At 48.6% G+C, this 16,448-nt stretch overlaps 1 protein-coding gene and 2 long non-coding RNA genes across 3 annotated transcripts in view; 2 read left to right on the top strand and 1 right to left on the bottom strand.

The window, feature by feature from the left end:
- Window positions 1-6,873: 6,873 nt before the first annotated feature.
- On the top strand, window positions 6,874-10,761 carry LOC119252263 (uncharacterized). Its single transcript, XR_008553190.1, has 3 exons — window positions 6,874-6,908; window positions 10,299-10,429; window positions 10,642-10,761. It is a non-coding gene; the product is annotated as an uncharacterized LOC119252263 (long non-coding RNA).
- On the top strand, window positions 7,661-8,746 carry LOC119251360 (serine/threonine-protein kinase MARK2-like). The gene has a single exon (XM_037518673.2). It carries the CDS (start codon window positions 7,682-7,684, stop codon window positions 8,720-8,722), a length of 1,041 nt encoding a protein of 346 aa, XP_037374570.2. The 5' UTR covers window positions 7,661-7,681; the 3' UTR covers window positions 8,723-8,746.
- Window positions 10,569-16,448, bottom strand: part of LOC119252261 (uncharacterized) — a 14,709-nt gene continuing 8,829 nt past the window's right edge. The window contains exons 2-3 of the long non-coding RNA XR_005126758.2: window positions 14,629-14,759; window positions 10,569-10,768 (exon numbers count right to left, since the gene is read on the bottom strand). This is a non-coding gene — a long non-coding RNA (uncharacterized LOC119252261). The remainder of the gene's footprint in view (window positions 10,769-14,628; window positions 14,760-16,448) is intronic.

Genomic DNA, 16,448 nt, shown 5'->3' with positions numbered 1-16,448 from the left:
CTCCCACTGTCTGGTCTGCCTTCTTCTGCAGTCACTTGTATGACTTGCTCTTTAGCCTCAAATGGCATCTTAAAATTTGTGAGCAAACAATAAGGATACAGAATAACCAAAACAGTTTTAAAGAACAAAATGGAAGATTTATACTTTGCAATTTCAAAAGTTACTATAAAACTGTGGTAATGAAGGGCCTCCCCCGTGGCACAGCGGGTTGACAGCAGCAGGTTGACAGCAGCAGGTTGAGCGCAGTGCTGTGAAACTGTCCACAGCCTCTGCAGCACAGGTTTGATTCCCGGCCAGCCAGGAAGATTCCCACATGGTGAAGCAGACCTCTCCTGTCTTGTCCACTGCTCCCCTCAGCAGTGGATTTCAGTTGTCTGTCTGTTCTGCTCCCTGCTCTGTCTCTGGTGAATTCTTTTTTTTTTTTTTAAGATTTATTTTTATTTATTTATACAAGCACTGGATACAGTGAGAGGCGTGGAAGGGTGAGAGAATTCACCCAAGCCAGAGCAGCTGCGCTTTGATGATGTGTGGCCTTGGGGGGAACAGCCATGATGTCCCTCAGTTCTTCTTAAAGGTAACAAATCACCTTCCTTAAAAAGGAAACCCCATCATCAGCAGATCTATAGTGCTCAGGTAAATAAGAGATTTTAAAATCCTGGGGATAAGAGAGAAGCAGGGAACTTGCAAATAAACAAGGCATGCAAAGGGGAGGCTGGAGAGGGTGGGGCTCCTCTTACCAGCACGCTGCAGGCCAGGAGGTGGTGATGGGTATTTTAAGATGGTTCAGGCAAACAGAACAAAATCTGCTGGGACTTTTGGGGGCAGAGCTCCCGAGAGAGGCTTTGAGGATTAGTCTAAGGACACAGTGCTGTCTACTCCAGGGTTAGAAGTGTTCTGTGATTAGAACATCAAGCCTTACTGAAAAAAAAAAAAAAATTGGCCAAATGAGTGATCATCTGAAAGTTATGTTCGAGAACAGGCCGGGCGATAAAGATGCCAGATCAGTTCTATCCAGCCATGATCTCACCACTGGGTGCCTCACAGTCATATAAATATTGCCCAGACTATTGTATTAATCATCCTTTAAAAAATGAGAATTTGTATATTCAAATTTGCCGCATGCCTCTGCTCAGGATGAGGTGAGAGAACCGGTTTTGACATTTCAAACTCAAAATTTAATTGTGACTGCATGGAAACGTCACTTCAGAAAAGCGGGATAGGAGGTTTTTGTTTTTTAAGAAAATAAAGAAACCCAGATGTTTGTGTGAAATTGCCCAAATTTTAAATATTAGGCTTCATTTCAAAGGACACCTGTGCTCTGCAGGGACGGCCTCTGCCCCCGGAGCAGACGCGCGTCGCTGTCTCAGGCTGGTCTGAGCAAGCGCAGGCCAGGTGGACCGGACCCTCCTCACTCAGACTCACCCTCCGCCTCTGAAGACTCAGGAAATTCATTTTCTTCCTTTCCTTTCCAGAGTGAAAGGCCAACAGGAAGGCAGACAGCTGTTCCCTTGAAGAATTAACATTTGGACACAGTGCAGGATTCTGAGCTCAAACACAAACACAGGAGGTCCAAACTCCAACCAAACACGGTTTCCATATTTAGCCCCAGAATCAGTGACTGTAGACCAGATACCCCAAGGCTTTGGGAGGGGATCCCAGAGAACCAATGAGGGGGCAGATCCTCGCCCTGATCCACTACCCTTCACTGCCCTGGGTGCTGCTCCCAGTGCAGCCTCCCCTGCTCATCCCCCAGGTCCAACAGAGCCTGAGCATAGAGAACCCCCCACACACACACCTGCCGCGGAGAGTCAGGCCGGGCGGTGGGCAACACTGAAGGAACAGACCTCTGCTCCGGCCCAGACCAGTCTATAGTGGGTGGGAAGAAAGAAACGCAGACAACACCGCCCCCCACCCCCATCGTTCAGGGGCCAAATGATTCCAAACAGGGTCCTTGTGAGGCATGTCTGGGCTCCTGTTCATGACGTGGATGCTGCAGTTGGAGGCAGCCTCGGCAGATCAAATCTGAGAGGGAAAGATGCAGTGTTGCGAGCCAGCCGCAGCAGTCTGGGTGTCAGGGGTTCCTGAAGGATGGGAAGGCGTCGGCGCAATAGTAGAGAAAAATGGTAAGGGAAAAGGGAATGAGAAGACTCAGACACTTGATCAGGGTGCTGACATCATCCTACTGAGGGTCTCAGCAGTCCTTTATTTATACTAAGCAAATTGTGAGTACACAAGCACAAGGTAGGAAGATAACAATTATCACATGTCCCTTTTCAGGAGCCGCCAAGGGTCTGTTTGCCTTCCGGCAGAGGTGTAACATTTATTATTTTTTGTCTTAAAGAAGGCACAGTTGCTAAACAAATGTTTTCAAAATAGTTATTTACTTTACACAATTTAACAGTTATTGTATTACTGGCAAAAAGTGTATGTGTCTACAATTAACATTTCTAAGTTTGCCATGGTGAACGATTAACTATGGGCTGAGGGAAACAAAGGGCAGGAAGTTACCTGGGGGAAGGGAAACAAAGATTATTTCTAACTAACCTATGAAGTTTAGACCAACATACAACTAATTGATTAAAGTAAAAAACAGAAGGCTTTTATTCAGAAATTATTATTTATATTGTTTTAGCTCTACCAGTCATAAAATTGCTGTTGACTTATTCTTGAATGCATACTCTAACAGCTACCATACCACTGTCACCTCCAGGGGAATCAGCCCTAAACAAACAGGAAGAATTTAGCAGGAGTTAGCTATGGCGCCTCCTGGCTCATCAGAAATGTTCTTACACTTGGAGAATGGATCACGTCTGCCACCCAATTGCTATCTTTAAAGTAATGGAATTTCCTTCTCCAATTAGCTCTTGCCTCAAAGGACCACATCTCCATATTAAAGACTTGGCCAAGGGATGTTTACAGCCTTTTGTTCCCAGAAGTTTTTTGACTTGTTAATGTAAGGCCAAATGTTGACTGCCTTTTGGCAGAGAAAGACTAATTTTATAAAAAATGTAATATTTGTATCATGCAGTGTCATTTGCCATCAAATTAGTTATTCATTAATTGCTCAAAAAGCATTTGCAGTTTTACTTTTAAATGCGTATTTTTAGCAATGGTAGAGACTAGCCATAAACAAATGAGGAGAATCTTGGAGTCAGCTAACGAGATTCCTGATTTTTCAGAAATCTGCCCCATGCCCGGACTTTTGTCAGACGACATGAGTAGCGCGGCTCCCATTAATGCAGGGCTCACAGATGCTTGAGAGAGGCAGGCCTAGGGCCTCTGTGCAGATGCCAGGAAGCGCCGAGGCTTGGAGATGGAACAAGGAGAGAGGACGGGAGGAGGGACCAAGTGTTGATGAAAATACCCGTCACGGGACGCCCTTGGTCCCTCGGACCCGAGCGCCTCCTGGAACCCAGCTCGTCTGGCTGCTGGTTGCCGGCCACACACCCCTGCCCCAGCACACCCATACTCAGCTCATATGGGCCCATGTTACGCTTTTTCCCCTACTTCCAGGGAACCTCACCTCCTAACACCGAAAGCCCATCGTTCATGAAAAACACAGGCCAGCGCGGGAGATGGTCCAATGAACAGGGACTCTGGACACGGCCCGCCGGGTTTTGGCCAAAGAGTCATCACGTGGAACTTGTACTAGCGGGGCTAGAAGGACCAGATAAACCCAAGTGGCGGGTATTTAAAATTTCAGCTTACACCTAAAATAAATGACCCATCATGTTCTCCATTCATTTCAGTTCATTTTTCCCTTTATGTTTAGACATAGGTATTGACAATGATGTGGACCGTGAGGCAAGTAAGCCAACAGGTTAAAATTAAGTTAAAAAAAAAAAAAAAGATACCCTCCTTTAAGGGATGAAGCTATGTTTGATGTTGAATCCCTCACTGCTTCCCCAGTCACATAGATTCATGTAACAAACGCTTTACATAACAGAGCACTTGAAACTCAATGTGGCATAGGATGTCAACCTTTATGACCTCGCACGTGACATTTGTCATTTGAAGCACTTTGAGATATCGCTTAAAACAAAGCTTCCCTAATCAAAACTGTTAGAATCTATTCCTGATGTAGAATGAGAAAATGTTCACATGTAAAAAGCCAAGGGAGGGCCTCCCCAGTGGCGCAGGGGGTTAAGACGCAACCTATGACGCTGTCCGCAGCCTCTGCAGCACGAGCTTGATCCCTGGCCAGCCAGGGAGCAACCCACATGGCGCAGCAGACCTCTCCTGACTCGCCCGCTGCTCCCCTCAGCAGTGTGTTTCAGTCAGTCTGCCTGTTCTGCATCCCACTCTGTCTCTGGTGAATCCTCTCACCCCCTCATCCCACCCCTCTGGCCTGTACCCCAGCTCTTATATGCATAAAAATAATTTTTTTTTTTTTAAAAAAAGCCAAGGGGACATTCAAAATGTACTACTCCTTAGAATGTTCTTGTCTTAGGTTGGTTTGGGTCAGCCGACAGCATTCTTCCCACAAACTAAACTGTCTCAGGAGCTCAAGGCATAGGTGGGAATTCCATGTTAGCGTGAAATTCTCAAAACATGTTAGTGTGACTTCGGTGTGGATGACACTGAGAAGGGAGAATGTGGTTCAGGACGAAACGTGTAGTTCCAGCCTGCAGGCGGTCAGACGGGTGTTGTCTGGGTTGGAGCAAAGCAAGGTCAGAGAGCTGGTTAGGGGCAGACACGGGGTCGGGGGGGAGGGGCTCTGCAAGAACAAGAGCGAAGGTCCCAGGTGGCAACAGGATGTGGCAGGAAGAAGGGCAGCTCACCCAGGAGGGCTGGAGACAGGGAGAGGAGGCGGGGATGGGCAGGATCAGACCAGTGAGGACAGGGAAGGCTTTAAGAAAGGGTATTTGTGACATTCCAAGCACAGCAAGACCACGGGAAGGCTTGAAGCAGCAGAATCAGTGATCTATGCTTTCACTCTTCAACTGCTTGTGGGATGGAGGATGTTTAAGGAAGGCGGGATAACTAGTGAGGGGGCATCAGTCTTGGCCTAGTACCTTGCAGCCATCCCGGGCTGGTAGGTGCATTGTCAGTTCCCAAAGAGAATGTGGAGCCTTCTGTGGAGTTTTGCAGTCCCTTAGGCTGAGACGGGTCGTGTGCACAGGCAAGCTACAGAGCACAAGACTCCCACTCTGAGAGAGGCAGAACAGCAGCTCCCCTCCGGCCAGAGCAGCTGGGCGGGTGGATAACTATGGCTATGAGGGGGCCATGTCGGGCCTCCCTGGTGGCCTAGGGGTGAAGGCTCAACACTATCAATTCTGCGGCCTGCATTCCATCCCCAGCCAGGGAGGTACCCACACAGTGCAGCAGACCTCTCCTCTCTCCCCCGCTGGCCCCCACAGCAGTCTATTTCAGTGGATCCACCTGTTCTGCTCCCCCACTGTGTCTCTGGTGAATCCCCTCATTCCCGCACCCCTAGCAGACACCCCTGCTCTGTAGAGAATGTTGGAAGCCACAGGATGGATTAGTTCAGTCAGGGACAGCAAAGCAGAGAAGGAGAGATGCAAGCAGGCTTGAGAGAAAAGCAGGACTGAGCACTGGAGTTGGCAGCCGAAATGGAAGTGACCATAACTCCCTCTGCGCGGCAACTCAGGAGCAGCAACAGTTGGCAGGAGGGAGCAGCAGAACCTCTCACAGCCACTGATGGGTCAGGTCCCCAGGGGGACATGGGCCAGCAGGAGCCTGCCCTGCGTATCCTCACACCCTGAGACAAATCTGCCCCTCCGCTCTCCAGACCCGGGAAAAGAGACACTGGAGCAATATCAGACCCAGACCCGACACCCCTGAGCCAATGCTTCTGAGTTTTGGGGCTGCAACTGTGCTCCAGGCTGCTCAGGCGAGACTCGGTCCTCAACTGATACAGTGAGTGAACGATCAGGGTAGGCCTGGGGTGGGGGAGGTGAAAGGAATCTGCAGTCTGAGTAGCAGCAGAACCCCCGTTGTTCACCTGAACCCACGTTTCCACATGGCAGGTCATTCCTGCCAGGGCTCAGGGTCACAGCGTCCAGACCTGTCTTTGGCCAACCAACCACCCCCAATTCCAGCAAGAAGCAGCTATTTCTAAGCCAGAAATCTCAGTGGGAGCTGACCACCCCCCGCTGCCCGCAGCCCTATCTGAGTCAGGTCAGGGGGGTGTCCCCACTCGGGGGGCGACCATGGCAGGCAGCACTGCGTGACGGACACACACCCCGTGTCGTGCTGCTGGCGACACTCTTGACAGTGAGGGAAGGGGCTGTGGGCTCGCACCAGCAGGCAAGCCAGGCGAGCAGCAGACACGGGGAGAGAGGGCGAGGGAGAGAGGCCGAGCTTTACAGCATCTGCCCGCCTGCCAGAGCCGCCCCGGCCTCCGCCTGGCCTGGAGGTGGCCGATGGGTGCGCTCAGCTCACGGGCAAAGATGGAGGAAAACCCCGGCCCAGAGAGCTTGCAATGTTGGCATGTGACGAACGGGCTGTGTTGGGTCTCGAGCGCCCAACACGACATCGTTTACAATGTCAGTGGTGGTGGAGCGTGGCTTTGAGACAGCAGCGTGGAAGGCAGTGACTGTGTGGAGCCCGCTCAGAGCAGGGCAAAAAAGCTAGGACAGGTCTCCTCGCTACAGATCAAGCGGCCTCCAAGCCTTCTCTGGGTTCTCCTTAACTGGGGACAGGTCCATCTCCAGGAAGCCCTGGAAACACACCTCTTGGCAGTTGCGTTTCCCTTAAGGCCGAGAAGCCACTGGGGTTTCCCTTGCCCAGGGCGGCGGCCCCCTTCGGCTCATAAAGGGCCGACTGCATAAAGGGCCACCGTGATGGCGCCCCCGGCCCTGCCTATATAAGCCCGGCCGGCTGCTGCTGCGTGTCCTTAAGAGCCAGGAAGCCTCTGGATAGCGACCTGCAGACTCGGACGGAAGGTAGCGTGGTGGTGTGGTTTATGTGGTTTTCCTCTGGTTTTCTGTTTATTTAGTTCTTTATTTTAGTTATTTATTTTAGTTACTGTATTTTTATTTTTGTCTTGTTTTCTTGTATTGTTTTGTTACTTGCTTATTTTTTTTCTATTTTTTCTTTATTATTTTAATTTGTGCTGTTTTATTTTAGTTTTTTATTTTTCCTTTTTGTGTCTCCTCCCCACCCCCCCCCCGTCCCGTCCAGTCCCGTGTCCCTCTCCTTCTCCCCCCTTTTCCCTTGTTATTTTGTCGTGTGTTCGTTTTTCCCCTTTGTCGTGGGTCTATTTTGTTGTTGGTGTCAGTTTCTAATTGTTTGTCCTGTTGTTGTCTGTTCTTTGTCCTTGCTGTTGTTCTATGTTGTATTCGTGAATGTAATGGCTTGTTTGTGATTGGTTTGTTTTGATCGTGTTTTTAAATGTTTATATCATTTGTATTTTTTTGGTTGTGTATGTTCATTTATCTTTGGTGTAGATAGTTAGTGTTAGTGTTAGTGTTCTAGTAAGGTTAGCATAGTAAGGTTAGTGTAGTTGTAGGTAGAGTTAAGGTAGCTTTGTTAGTATTTAGTTAGCTTAGTGGGTAATTTTGTATACTATTAATCCTATATTGTTAGTGTAGTTATTGTTAATATAGTAGTAACCCTTGTAAATACTATCGGGGAGAGCGTGAGGTCAGGAGAGGCAGCGCCAGGGCCGCCAGCGCAGTCAGGGCCGCGGGGACAGCCCGCCGGGTCGGCACTCGCTATGTTCAGGCCCTGCGCTCTCGGGGCCCCCAGCATGAAAAACTACCGGGTGCTGCGCACGCTGGGGGCGGGCGCCTGCGCCAAAGTCAAGCTGGCGCTACACTTGGTGACCGGCACGGAGGTGGCCATCAAGTTCATCTGCAAGGCCAGGCAGGCGCGCCTCGAGTTCCTGGCCCGCGAGGTGGCTTGTATGAAAGCGCTGCAGCACCCCAACATCATCCAGCTGTTCGAGGTGCTGGACACCCCGGAGGAACTCCTCCTGGTCATGGAGTATGCGGGCGGGGGGAACCTGCTGGACTACCTGCTCCGGCGCGGGCGCCTGGAGGAGCTCGAGGCGCGCCACAAGTTCCAGCAGATCCTCGCGGCGGTCGCGCACTGCCACGCGCGGGGCATCGTGCATCGCGACCTCAAGCCGGAGAACATCCTCATGGACCGCGAGCACAACCTCAAGCTCAGCGACTTCGGGCTGAGCATCGAGTGCGCGGGCGCGGCGCTCAGCACCTTCTGCGGCAGCCCCGAGTATGCGGCGCCCGAGATCTTCCTGCACCGCCCGTACGCGGGCCCCGCCGTGGACGTGTGGAGCCTGGGGGTGGTGCTCTACAGGATGGTCACGGGCGCGCTGCCCTTCCGGGGCTCCGACCTCGTGGAGCTCCGGGACCGCGTGGTCAGCGGGCACTTCCACCTGCCCCCCTACCTCTCGGCCCAGTGCCGGGACCTCCTGGGCAGAATGATGGTGCAGGACCCCCAGGGGCGCAGCAGCCTGGAGGCCATCCAGCAGCACCCGTGGGTGCGGCCGACTCAGGGGCTCCTGGCCGTCCACGAGCCGTCGCCCAGCCACCACGACGCGGCCCTGGCGGAGGCCATGGTGAGTATGGGCGATCAGAGACAGCAGAGCCAGACGGCCGTGGTGGAGCGAAGATTCGACGAGGTGATGGGGTCGGACCTCATCCTGGGTCCCGGAGGCGGGGGGAGGGGAGCCCCCAGGAGGAGGAGGCGTGGCCGAGTCTCCCCGCCCCCCAGGAGCCCTGCCCACGCGCCGTGACCCCTGGTGCCCGGGACTCCGGGGAGGGCCTCCTGCAGGTGTCCGGGGATGAGCAAAGCCAGGAGGCTGGACAGACAGAGGATGCCGCTGCGTCAGCTGTGTTCAGCCTCCTGGCCACCCCGGGCCGCAGGACCAATTGCGTGAAAATCCCGCAGGACCGAGCCTCAGGGTGCAGTGCCAGCTCCCCGTCAAGCCCCCAGGTGGGGGATACCCGGGAGGACTCTTCCACCCCCACGCCGGGCCCCCTGCAGAGGGACGCCCCAGAGCGCAGCGCCACCCCCACGCCGGGCCCCCTGCGGGAGGACGCCTGGGAGGAGAGCGACACCTCCATTCTGGACATCCTGCAAGAGGTTGCCCCGGAGCCCAGCGCCACGTCAATTCCGGGCCCCCAGGTGGAGAACAGCGCCACCCCCAGGTCACGCCCCCTGCGGGTGGACGCCTGGGAGGAGAGCGCCACTTCCATTCCGGACCCCCTGCAGGAGGGTGCCCCAGATCAGAGCGCCACCTCAATTCCAAGCCCCCAGGCGGAGGACAGCGCCACCTCCATTCAAGAGCCCCTGCAGGAGGAAGCCCCAGAGCAAAGTGCCACCTCAATTGCGGACCCCCAGGTGGAGGACAGTGCCACCCCCAGGTCACGCCCCCTGCGGGAGGATGCCTGGGAGGAGAGCGCCACCTCCATTCCAGACCTCCTGCAGGAGGGTGCCCCAGATCAGAGCGCCACCTCAATTCCAGGCCCCCAGGCAGAGGACAGCGCCACCTCCATTCTAGACCCCCCGCAGGAGGATGCCCCAGAGCAAAGCGCCACATCCATTCCGGGCCCCCAGGTGCAGGACACCAAGGAGGGTGGTAGCACCACCACCATGCCAGGCCCCCTGGTGGAGGGTGAACAGGAAAGCAAGAAGGGACCAGTCAGTCCTGCCCCCCAGCCCCCCCTCACCAACCTCAGACCTCCCCCAAGACGCCGCTGGCTCCTCAAGTTCCGCAGGAATGCGGTGGCTCCTGCAGAAAGCCATGAAGACAATGACACCTCAGTCCCATCCATTAGCTCTAGCCAAGGCGGGCGGGCCAGCAGGAGGATAATGAATGCCCTGCTAAATTTGTGCTGTTTCTGCCGACCACACCACTGAAAACACGGCAAGGGTGTTCACCCACCCGACAACTAATAAGACTGCCACACCCTGCAGACGTCCCGCCCAAAATGCAGCCACCAAGTGAGCAGGAGCATGCCAGGGGAGGGCGAGGCTCTGGAGAGGGGTCAGGGCCTGGGCCCAGTCAGAGGGGCCAGGAGAAGCATGACGCACACAGGACCTGATCACAGATGTCCGCGGAACACAGATGTCCTGGAGCAGAGCAGGTGAAGGGCCAGGAGGGCAATGGAACTGGTGAAGCACCTGGGGTGGGGGCGAGCAAAGCGGGTGAAAGGGGTGGGTGAGCAAAGCGGGTGAAGGGGGGCGAGTGGAGGTTGGAGGCAGCTGAACAGATGAAGGGTGGGGAGTGGAGCTGTGCAGGGGCGGAGCTCCCAGAGGCCCCAGGGCCAGAGGCGGCGGGGAACCCACGGCCTGGCTTCCCACCTTAGGCTCTGTCCTGTGAAGGCCTCCCCGCCCCCTTGCTGGGAGAGCCCTGCTGTTGGCGCCTGAGCACACGGATGGCGCAGAGGATGCAGGAGCTCTGTGGTCTGAGTGGCATTGTCATTGACTGACGGACACGGTAGGAAGTCCCCCTGGCTTGGGCCCCTTTTAAAAACTGAAGCTCCAAGTTGAATAGCTCACCTGCCAGCTAGTGGTAGGGCCTCCTGGTTTCCTTCTGAACCCTGCCCAATCACCTCTGTGCAACGCTCCTCGGGGATTTCACTCACACACGAGCATCCTGAACACTTCACTCTCTGCTTGGGCTTTACTGGCTCTTCTCTTCCCACGCAGGTCCCGGACGGCGCAGGAGGTGGCCGCGATGGGCAGACGGGCTCCCCACTGCAGAGGGGACCTCCAGGTGACCGGCTCTGCCTCTAGGACGCTGGGGCGTGGAGGCATCTGAATGCTGTTTCTCGGCCTGATGGGAGACACTCAGAAATGGATTGCTTTGTTAGCGTGGTCTATGCCATGACTCATTAAATCATTGTTTGAAACCGACCTTATTTGCTTCTCATTTATGAACGTGCCCGCACTTCCAACACCTGGGTCATCAGATACCTAAATTTGCTTTAAAATTCCTATGATCAGCACTGGAAATTTAAGAAAATTTAGAAAATTTTAGAAAGCATTGAGAAAATTTTAGAAGTCAGGTGGATCACACGGTGATAGCACAGTGAGATGGAGAGTGGCGCAGAGCTGCCAATGAGTATGTCATTAGGTATTTGCACTATGTTCTTTAGGTGTATGTGCATTTCACAGTGTCTGTGCAAGTGTGTGCATGTGAGCCTGTACATGAGTGTGTATGTGGGTGCTTCTATATGTTGAAGTGTTCATGTACCTTCTACTGTCAGAAAGACACTCAGAGAGCTGTTGAGAATTGGTACAATGTCTTCAAAAGTGGGGCCACCCTGGTGGCACAAGGGGTTCAGCACAGCACTGTGAAGCTATGGGCAGTCTCTGCAGCATGAGTTCCATCCCTGGTTGGCCAGGGAGCTACCCACAGGGCACAGCAGACCTCTCCTGTCTCCCCGCTGTTCCCCTCAGCAGTGGATTTTAGTCGGTCTGCCTTTTCTGCTCCCCGCTCTGTCTCTGGGGAATCCTCTCACCTCCTGTACCTCTGGCCTGTACCTCAGTTCTTGTGTGCATAAATAAACCTTTAAAAAATTTTAAAGTTTGGTAGAATTAACCCATCAAACCCTAGTTTATTTGGTTTATAATTGTATTATTCGGCCCTCCCTGGGGATGCAGGAGTTAAAGTCGCCGTGCTATCAAGCTTTCACCAGACACTGAGGCATAATTCAGGAGTTTGATCCCCAGCCCAGGAGCTGACCCACACAGGAGAGGGCAGGAGACCTCTCCTATCTCCCCACTGCTCCCCTCAGTTGTGGATTTCATTGGATCCACCTGTTCTGCTCCCCACTCTGTTGAGTCCTCTCACCCACTGCACCTCTGGCCTACACTCCAGTTCTTGCATGCATAATTAAATAAATCTTTTAAAAAAGGGTATTATTCAATTTGCCATCGATTTTAATGCTCAATATTCAAAACGGATATCCTTACTTTGAAATAAAACATCTATTTTTGTTTACTGTATTCGAACATTTCATAGAAGCAATGACCTCGAACTGTTATTTCATTTAGTTCCAACAAATGCTTTTGTTGATGTTCATTAATTTTTCCAGTAATTAGAAAAAAATAGAGTAAAAAAAGTATTTTTGATACTAAATCATAACATGCTTATTTGAAAGATCTTAAATATAAGACTGAAATTGTTATACATTTTCCTAATTCATTTAAGATTTATTGGTTGGTAAGTGAGCATATTTAAAAAGTACTATTTAAAAACAATACAAATGATATACTGTATTTTTGAAGACTTCTTAAGTGATTTATAACTTAGATAATATTACAAACTTAAAATTAGTGATATTATTAGTAACATCATATATAAAATCTAATGATATTTTCGATCTCCCACATTTTTCCATATAATACCATGTAACATGGTGTATACCGTATAATGTGTTCTTATACCATATACTGTCTTATACCATATACTGTTCTTATACCCTATACCGTATACTGTCTGTGTACACCTATGTATCCTATTATGTAAGTGATAGTGAGGGTTTATTTTTATTTGAATCAAAATGATGTTTTATAAAGGAACTGAGTATAATAATTTACAATACTAGAGTTAGATTAATGATACTTGGATACAAACAGGAAAAAATAGAGTATGTGCAGATACTTTTAAACTCCCGTTTCCTGTGATTATCCAGAATAACTTTTAAATACTGATCAAAATTTATTTCCATAGACTAGACTTAGTCTGTCTCGAGCCTATTGCTGTCATTTTTCATGTTGTATGATTTGCAGATATACTTCAATAAAAATGATTTTTATAGTTGTTAGATATACATTATGCAATGCTCATTTAAACATATTAGCTTTTACTGTACTTGCCTTGATTTTCAAGCAAAATTTTATGTCACAGTACATTAATTTCTATTATCTATCTTTGTACTTTTTCATTAACACATTTATTACAATAAACAAAAGTAAAGATGGTGTTAGTTGTTTGGCTCCAGGCTGCAGTAATTTCACCAAACATCTGGAAGACAAATGAATGGAACAGACTATTGTTGTAATTATATTTATTGATTTGAGTGTTTTTAAATTCTTATTTATTTTGAACAATAATGTATTTGTGATATTGATTAATTGGATACCTTGAAGTTTACAGCTGGCTAAGTATTGTGGTTTCTTACAATTACTTCAATTACAGATGCCAAGCATTCTGCATTCCCACTTAACAAGAAGTGGTTTGCCAAGAAGTTTCTTTAATGATCAGCTTGTCTCTGTACTGGCACAGCGTTGGAAACTACCCATGTCAAACGTACCTCATCCCAAAACTCAATCCTCAACTACAGAGTGTGTCTACACAATTATTCCAGGCTGGAAGATCTGATATCTTCCCAGTAACAACAGTTGAAACAGTTAGCTTGTATTTATATTTAATTGTTTGCATCATGTTTACCATGCTTTTGAATAATAGAAATAGCCTGCATTGACTAGCAATTACAATATTAAAATACTGTGATTTTAACGTGTAAAGTTATGCAGGTTAAAACTGTTCTTTCCTAATTGTCACTTTATGCTATTTTAAAATCTAGATATTACTTTAAAATGGGGCCTCCCTGGTGACACAGGGGTTAAAGGCAGTGCTATCAAGCTATCAGCAGCCGTTGCAGCAGGAGTTCGATCCCCTGCAGGCCTGGGAGCAACTCACAGGGCCACCAGAGCTCTCCTGCCTTGCTCGCTGCTCCCCTCAGCAGTGTGTTTCAGTAGATCTGCCTGTTCTGCTCCCCACTCTGTCTCTGGTGAATCCTTTGACCCCTCACACCTCTGGCCTACACCCCAGTTCTTGTATGCATAAATAAATAAATCTTTTAAAAAGTCTCTTTTAAAATGATCTCTTATAATCATGATCCTATATCTGTTAATAGGATAATAATAGAGGTATATATGTTTTTATTTATTTAATTTTTATAATCCAGAAATGTTTTCCTTTTACAGTAATTTATAAAGAATGGATGAGAGATAGCATATATATATATATATATATATATAATATACTATATATATAAACTTCTTTCATAGATAGATAATAGTCATATTCTGGTAGTTGGTGAAAGTATTAAAATTACTGATTTACCAGTTAGAAAGAAAATTTCATTTATAATTTTAATTGCTTTTAAATAGGCTTCATAGGGGCCTCCCGGTGGCGCAGCGGTTGAGCGCTGGGTTGCGAAGCTGCCCGCAGCCTCTGCAGCGCCGGTTCAATCCCCGGCTGCTCCCGACCACCGGAGGAGGGTCCCACATGGCGCGCAGACCTCTCCTGCCGCCCGCTGCTCCCTCAGCAGTGTACTCGGTCCCTCTGCCTGCTCTGCTCCCTGCTCTGGCTCTGGTGAATTCTCTCACCCTCTGGCACTTCTGACTGTACCCAGTGCTTGTGTAAATAAATAAATCTTTTTTAAAAAAGGCTTCATAGTATGTTATTGACATGTGCACATTCTTATGTGGAAACTGAGATTCCATTAGACTGCATACACAAAGGAACAATAGAGGAACAGGTTTTTAGTACTCAGAAGTTAATTTGAAGAAAATAATGAGTCTGATCCTTCTCAAATTTATGAAGTTGGAACTCAAACAGTGCTAAATGAGTTACGAATAAAAACTAATTGGCAATTAAAAACTATAGAAGGTGCGTTTTACCTTTTTTCACTTCAAGTGAACATGAGGGTGGCTGTGTCGGGACCCAGGGGGTCGCTGCCAGAGAGGGCGAGGAATGTGCGTCCTCGAAGCCATGGCGAGCTGACAAGGCCGGGCTGCCTGGACGAGGGATTCTGATAAGGTTGAAACGATAAACTTACTTATAAAATAAAACACGTCACATCATTAATGCAGCATGAATTATCACACACTCGGAGATAGAATTCCGTGTACTGGCGCTAATGAAAGGTGCACCCCATCAGCGCTTGAGCTGCTGTGCGCCGGGGCCTCCCGCCTCACCTTCCCGCGCGAGTCTCTCCACGTTTCGGGGGCGGCCAAAACAGGGGTGAGGTGTCAGGTCCCGTGGCTCCTCCTGTGGCTCCCTGAGGATGAGCGACCTTGAGCTCCTTGACCTGTGCCTGCCGGCCATTGGCATGTTTTCTGGGGAAAATGTCTATTCTCTTTCTGGTTTTAATCACATAGTTTGGGGCTTTTGCTCCTCAGTGGCACGGATTCTTTATACCTTGTGTGTGCTAGCCCCTTGTCAGATCTGTCATTTGCAAACATTTCCTCCAATTTTGTAGGCTGCCTGTTGATTTTTTGATGGTTTCCTCTGCTGTGCAAACTCCATGAGTTGCTAATTCTTATTTCTACTTTCTTTCCTCACACAGCATCTTGCATGTTTCTCTTTGAATAGGACGCTAATGTCTTGATACTGAGTTGTTCTTTCAATGTTTTAATGTTTTTGCCACAGCCTTCAGAACCACAATAACGTCACTATGATAATTGAAAACTCACCACGAAGTTTGATCATTAAGGAAAAAAATTAATTGAGATTTTAATTTAAGATAAGATTGCAGGCTCTTTACACCATCGGGGAGGAAAGAAATCCTTCATTAATTTCCAAGGAGATAAACAAACACCACAGATATTCAGAGTGCTTTCAGAAAAAAGATATTTTCTTCTTTGAACAGTACCACGGTTGAAATTTATTGACTTTTTAAGCACAGAAATATAAGATCAAAACTAATGAAAATAGGAAGCAAAATTTTCAAGTAACTTGATAGGCACTAGGGACTGCTGGAGACATCCAACACCAGATGACTTCATTGTAAGGGAGGCCTTCAAAATGGGGATGAATACGAAGAGAAAAAATGCTGCTTGATTTACAATCTTCAGTCGGAAATTAAATGTAAATATAAGCAATTTTCCCCCCCTCGCCATGCTTGCTGCTTTCCTTCAGTGTCTCTCTTCCTTCCTCATGTTCTTCTTTCCTCTTTTTCCTTCTTCAACTCTATAAATTTTCTTCCTTCTCATTTAGAAAATTTTGCAGTGTTAAAATGTAGCATCAATTGAAGTTTAACTCTCCTCAGACTCTCCCTTTCCTTATAAAACTTTCAGATGCCCTATGTAGTGTCTTAATTTCCTTTCCTACCATATCCCCAGATTGTAACTACACCAGAATGCTGTCACACGATTTTTATGGGAATATAAATATATAAATGTAGGAAGGTCAATAACAGTTTATAGCATTTCTTAGAAAAATAATATGAAAAAAAATTCAGTGTAAGTGCCTATGATTGTCAGAGGAATAGCATGAATATTGGAGGTATAATGAAATTTATATTTGCATTCAGTTATAGACTAAGATAGAGAAATGGTAAATGTATAGGATGTGCTAGATTTCATTGATCTACTAGAGCTAAGATGCTTGCAGTTCAAGGACAGAAACGAGATTTAAATGATCCAGTGTTGAATTAGAAATATAGCTAGGCAAACTGTGGGAACTGTTACAAATATCATTAGCTTTTTTAAATTACCCA

This window comes from Talpa occidentalis, unplaced genomic scaffold (genome assembly GCF_014898055.3).
Source record: "Talpa occidentalis isolate TD23 unplaced genomic scaffold, MPIMG_talOcc4v2.1 talOcc4.2, whole genome shotgun sequence".
Lineage (NCBI taxonomy): Eukaryota > Metazoa > Chordata > Mammalia > Eulipotyphla > Talpidae > Talpa > Talpa occidentalis.
The sequence above is the reverse complement of the archived record's forward strand: the minus strand, read 5'-3'. Positions and strand labels throughout refer to the sequence as shown.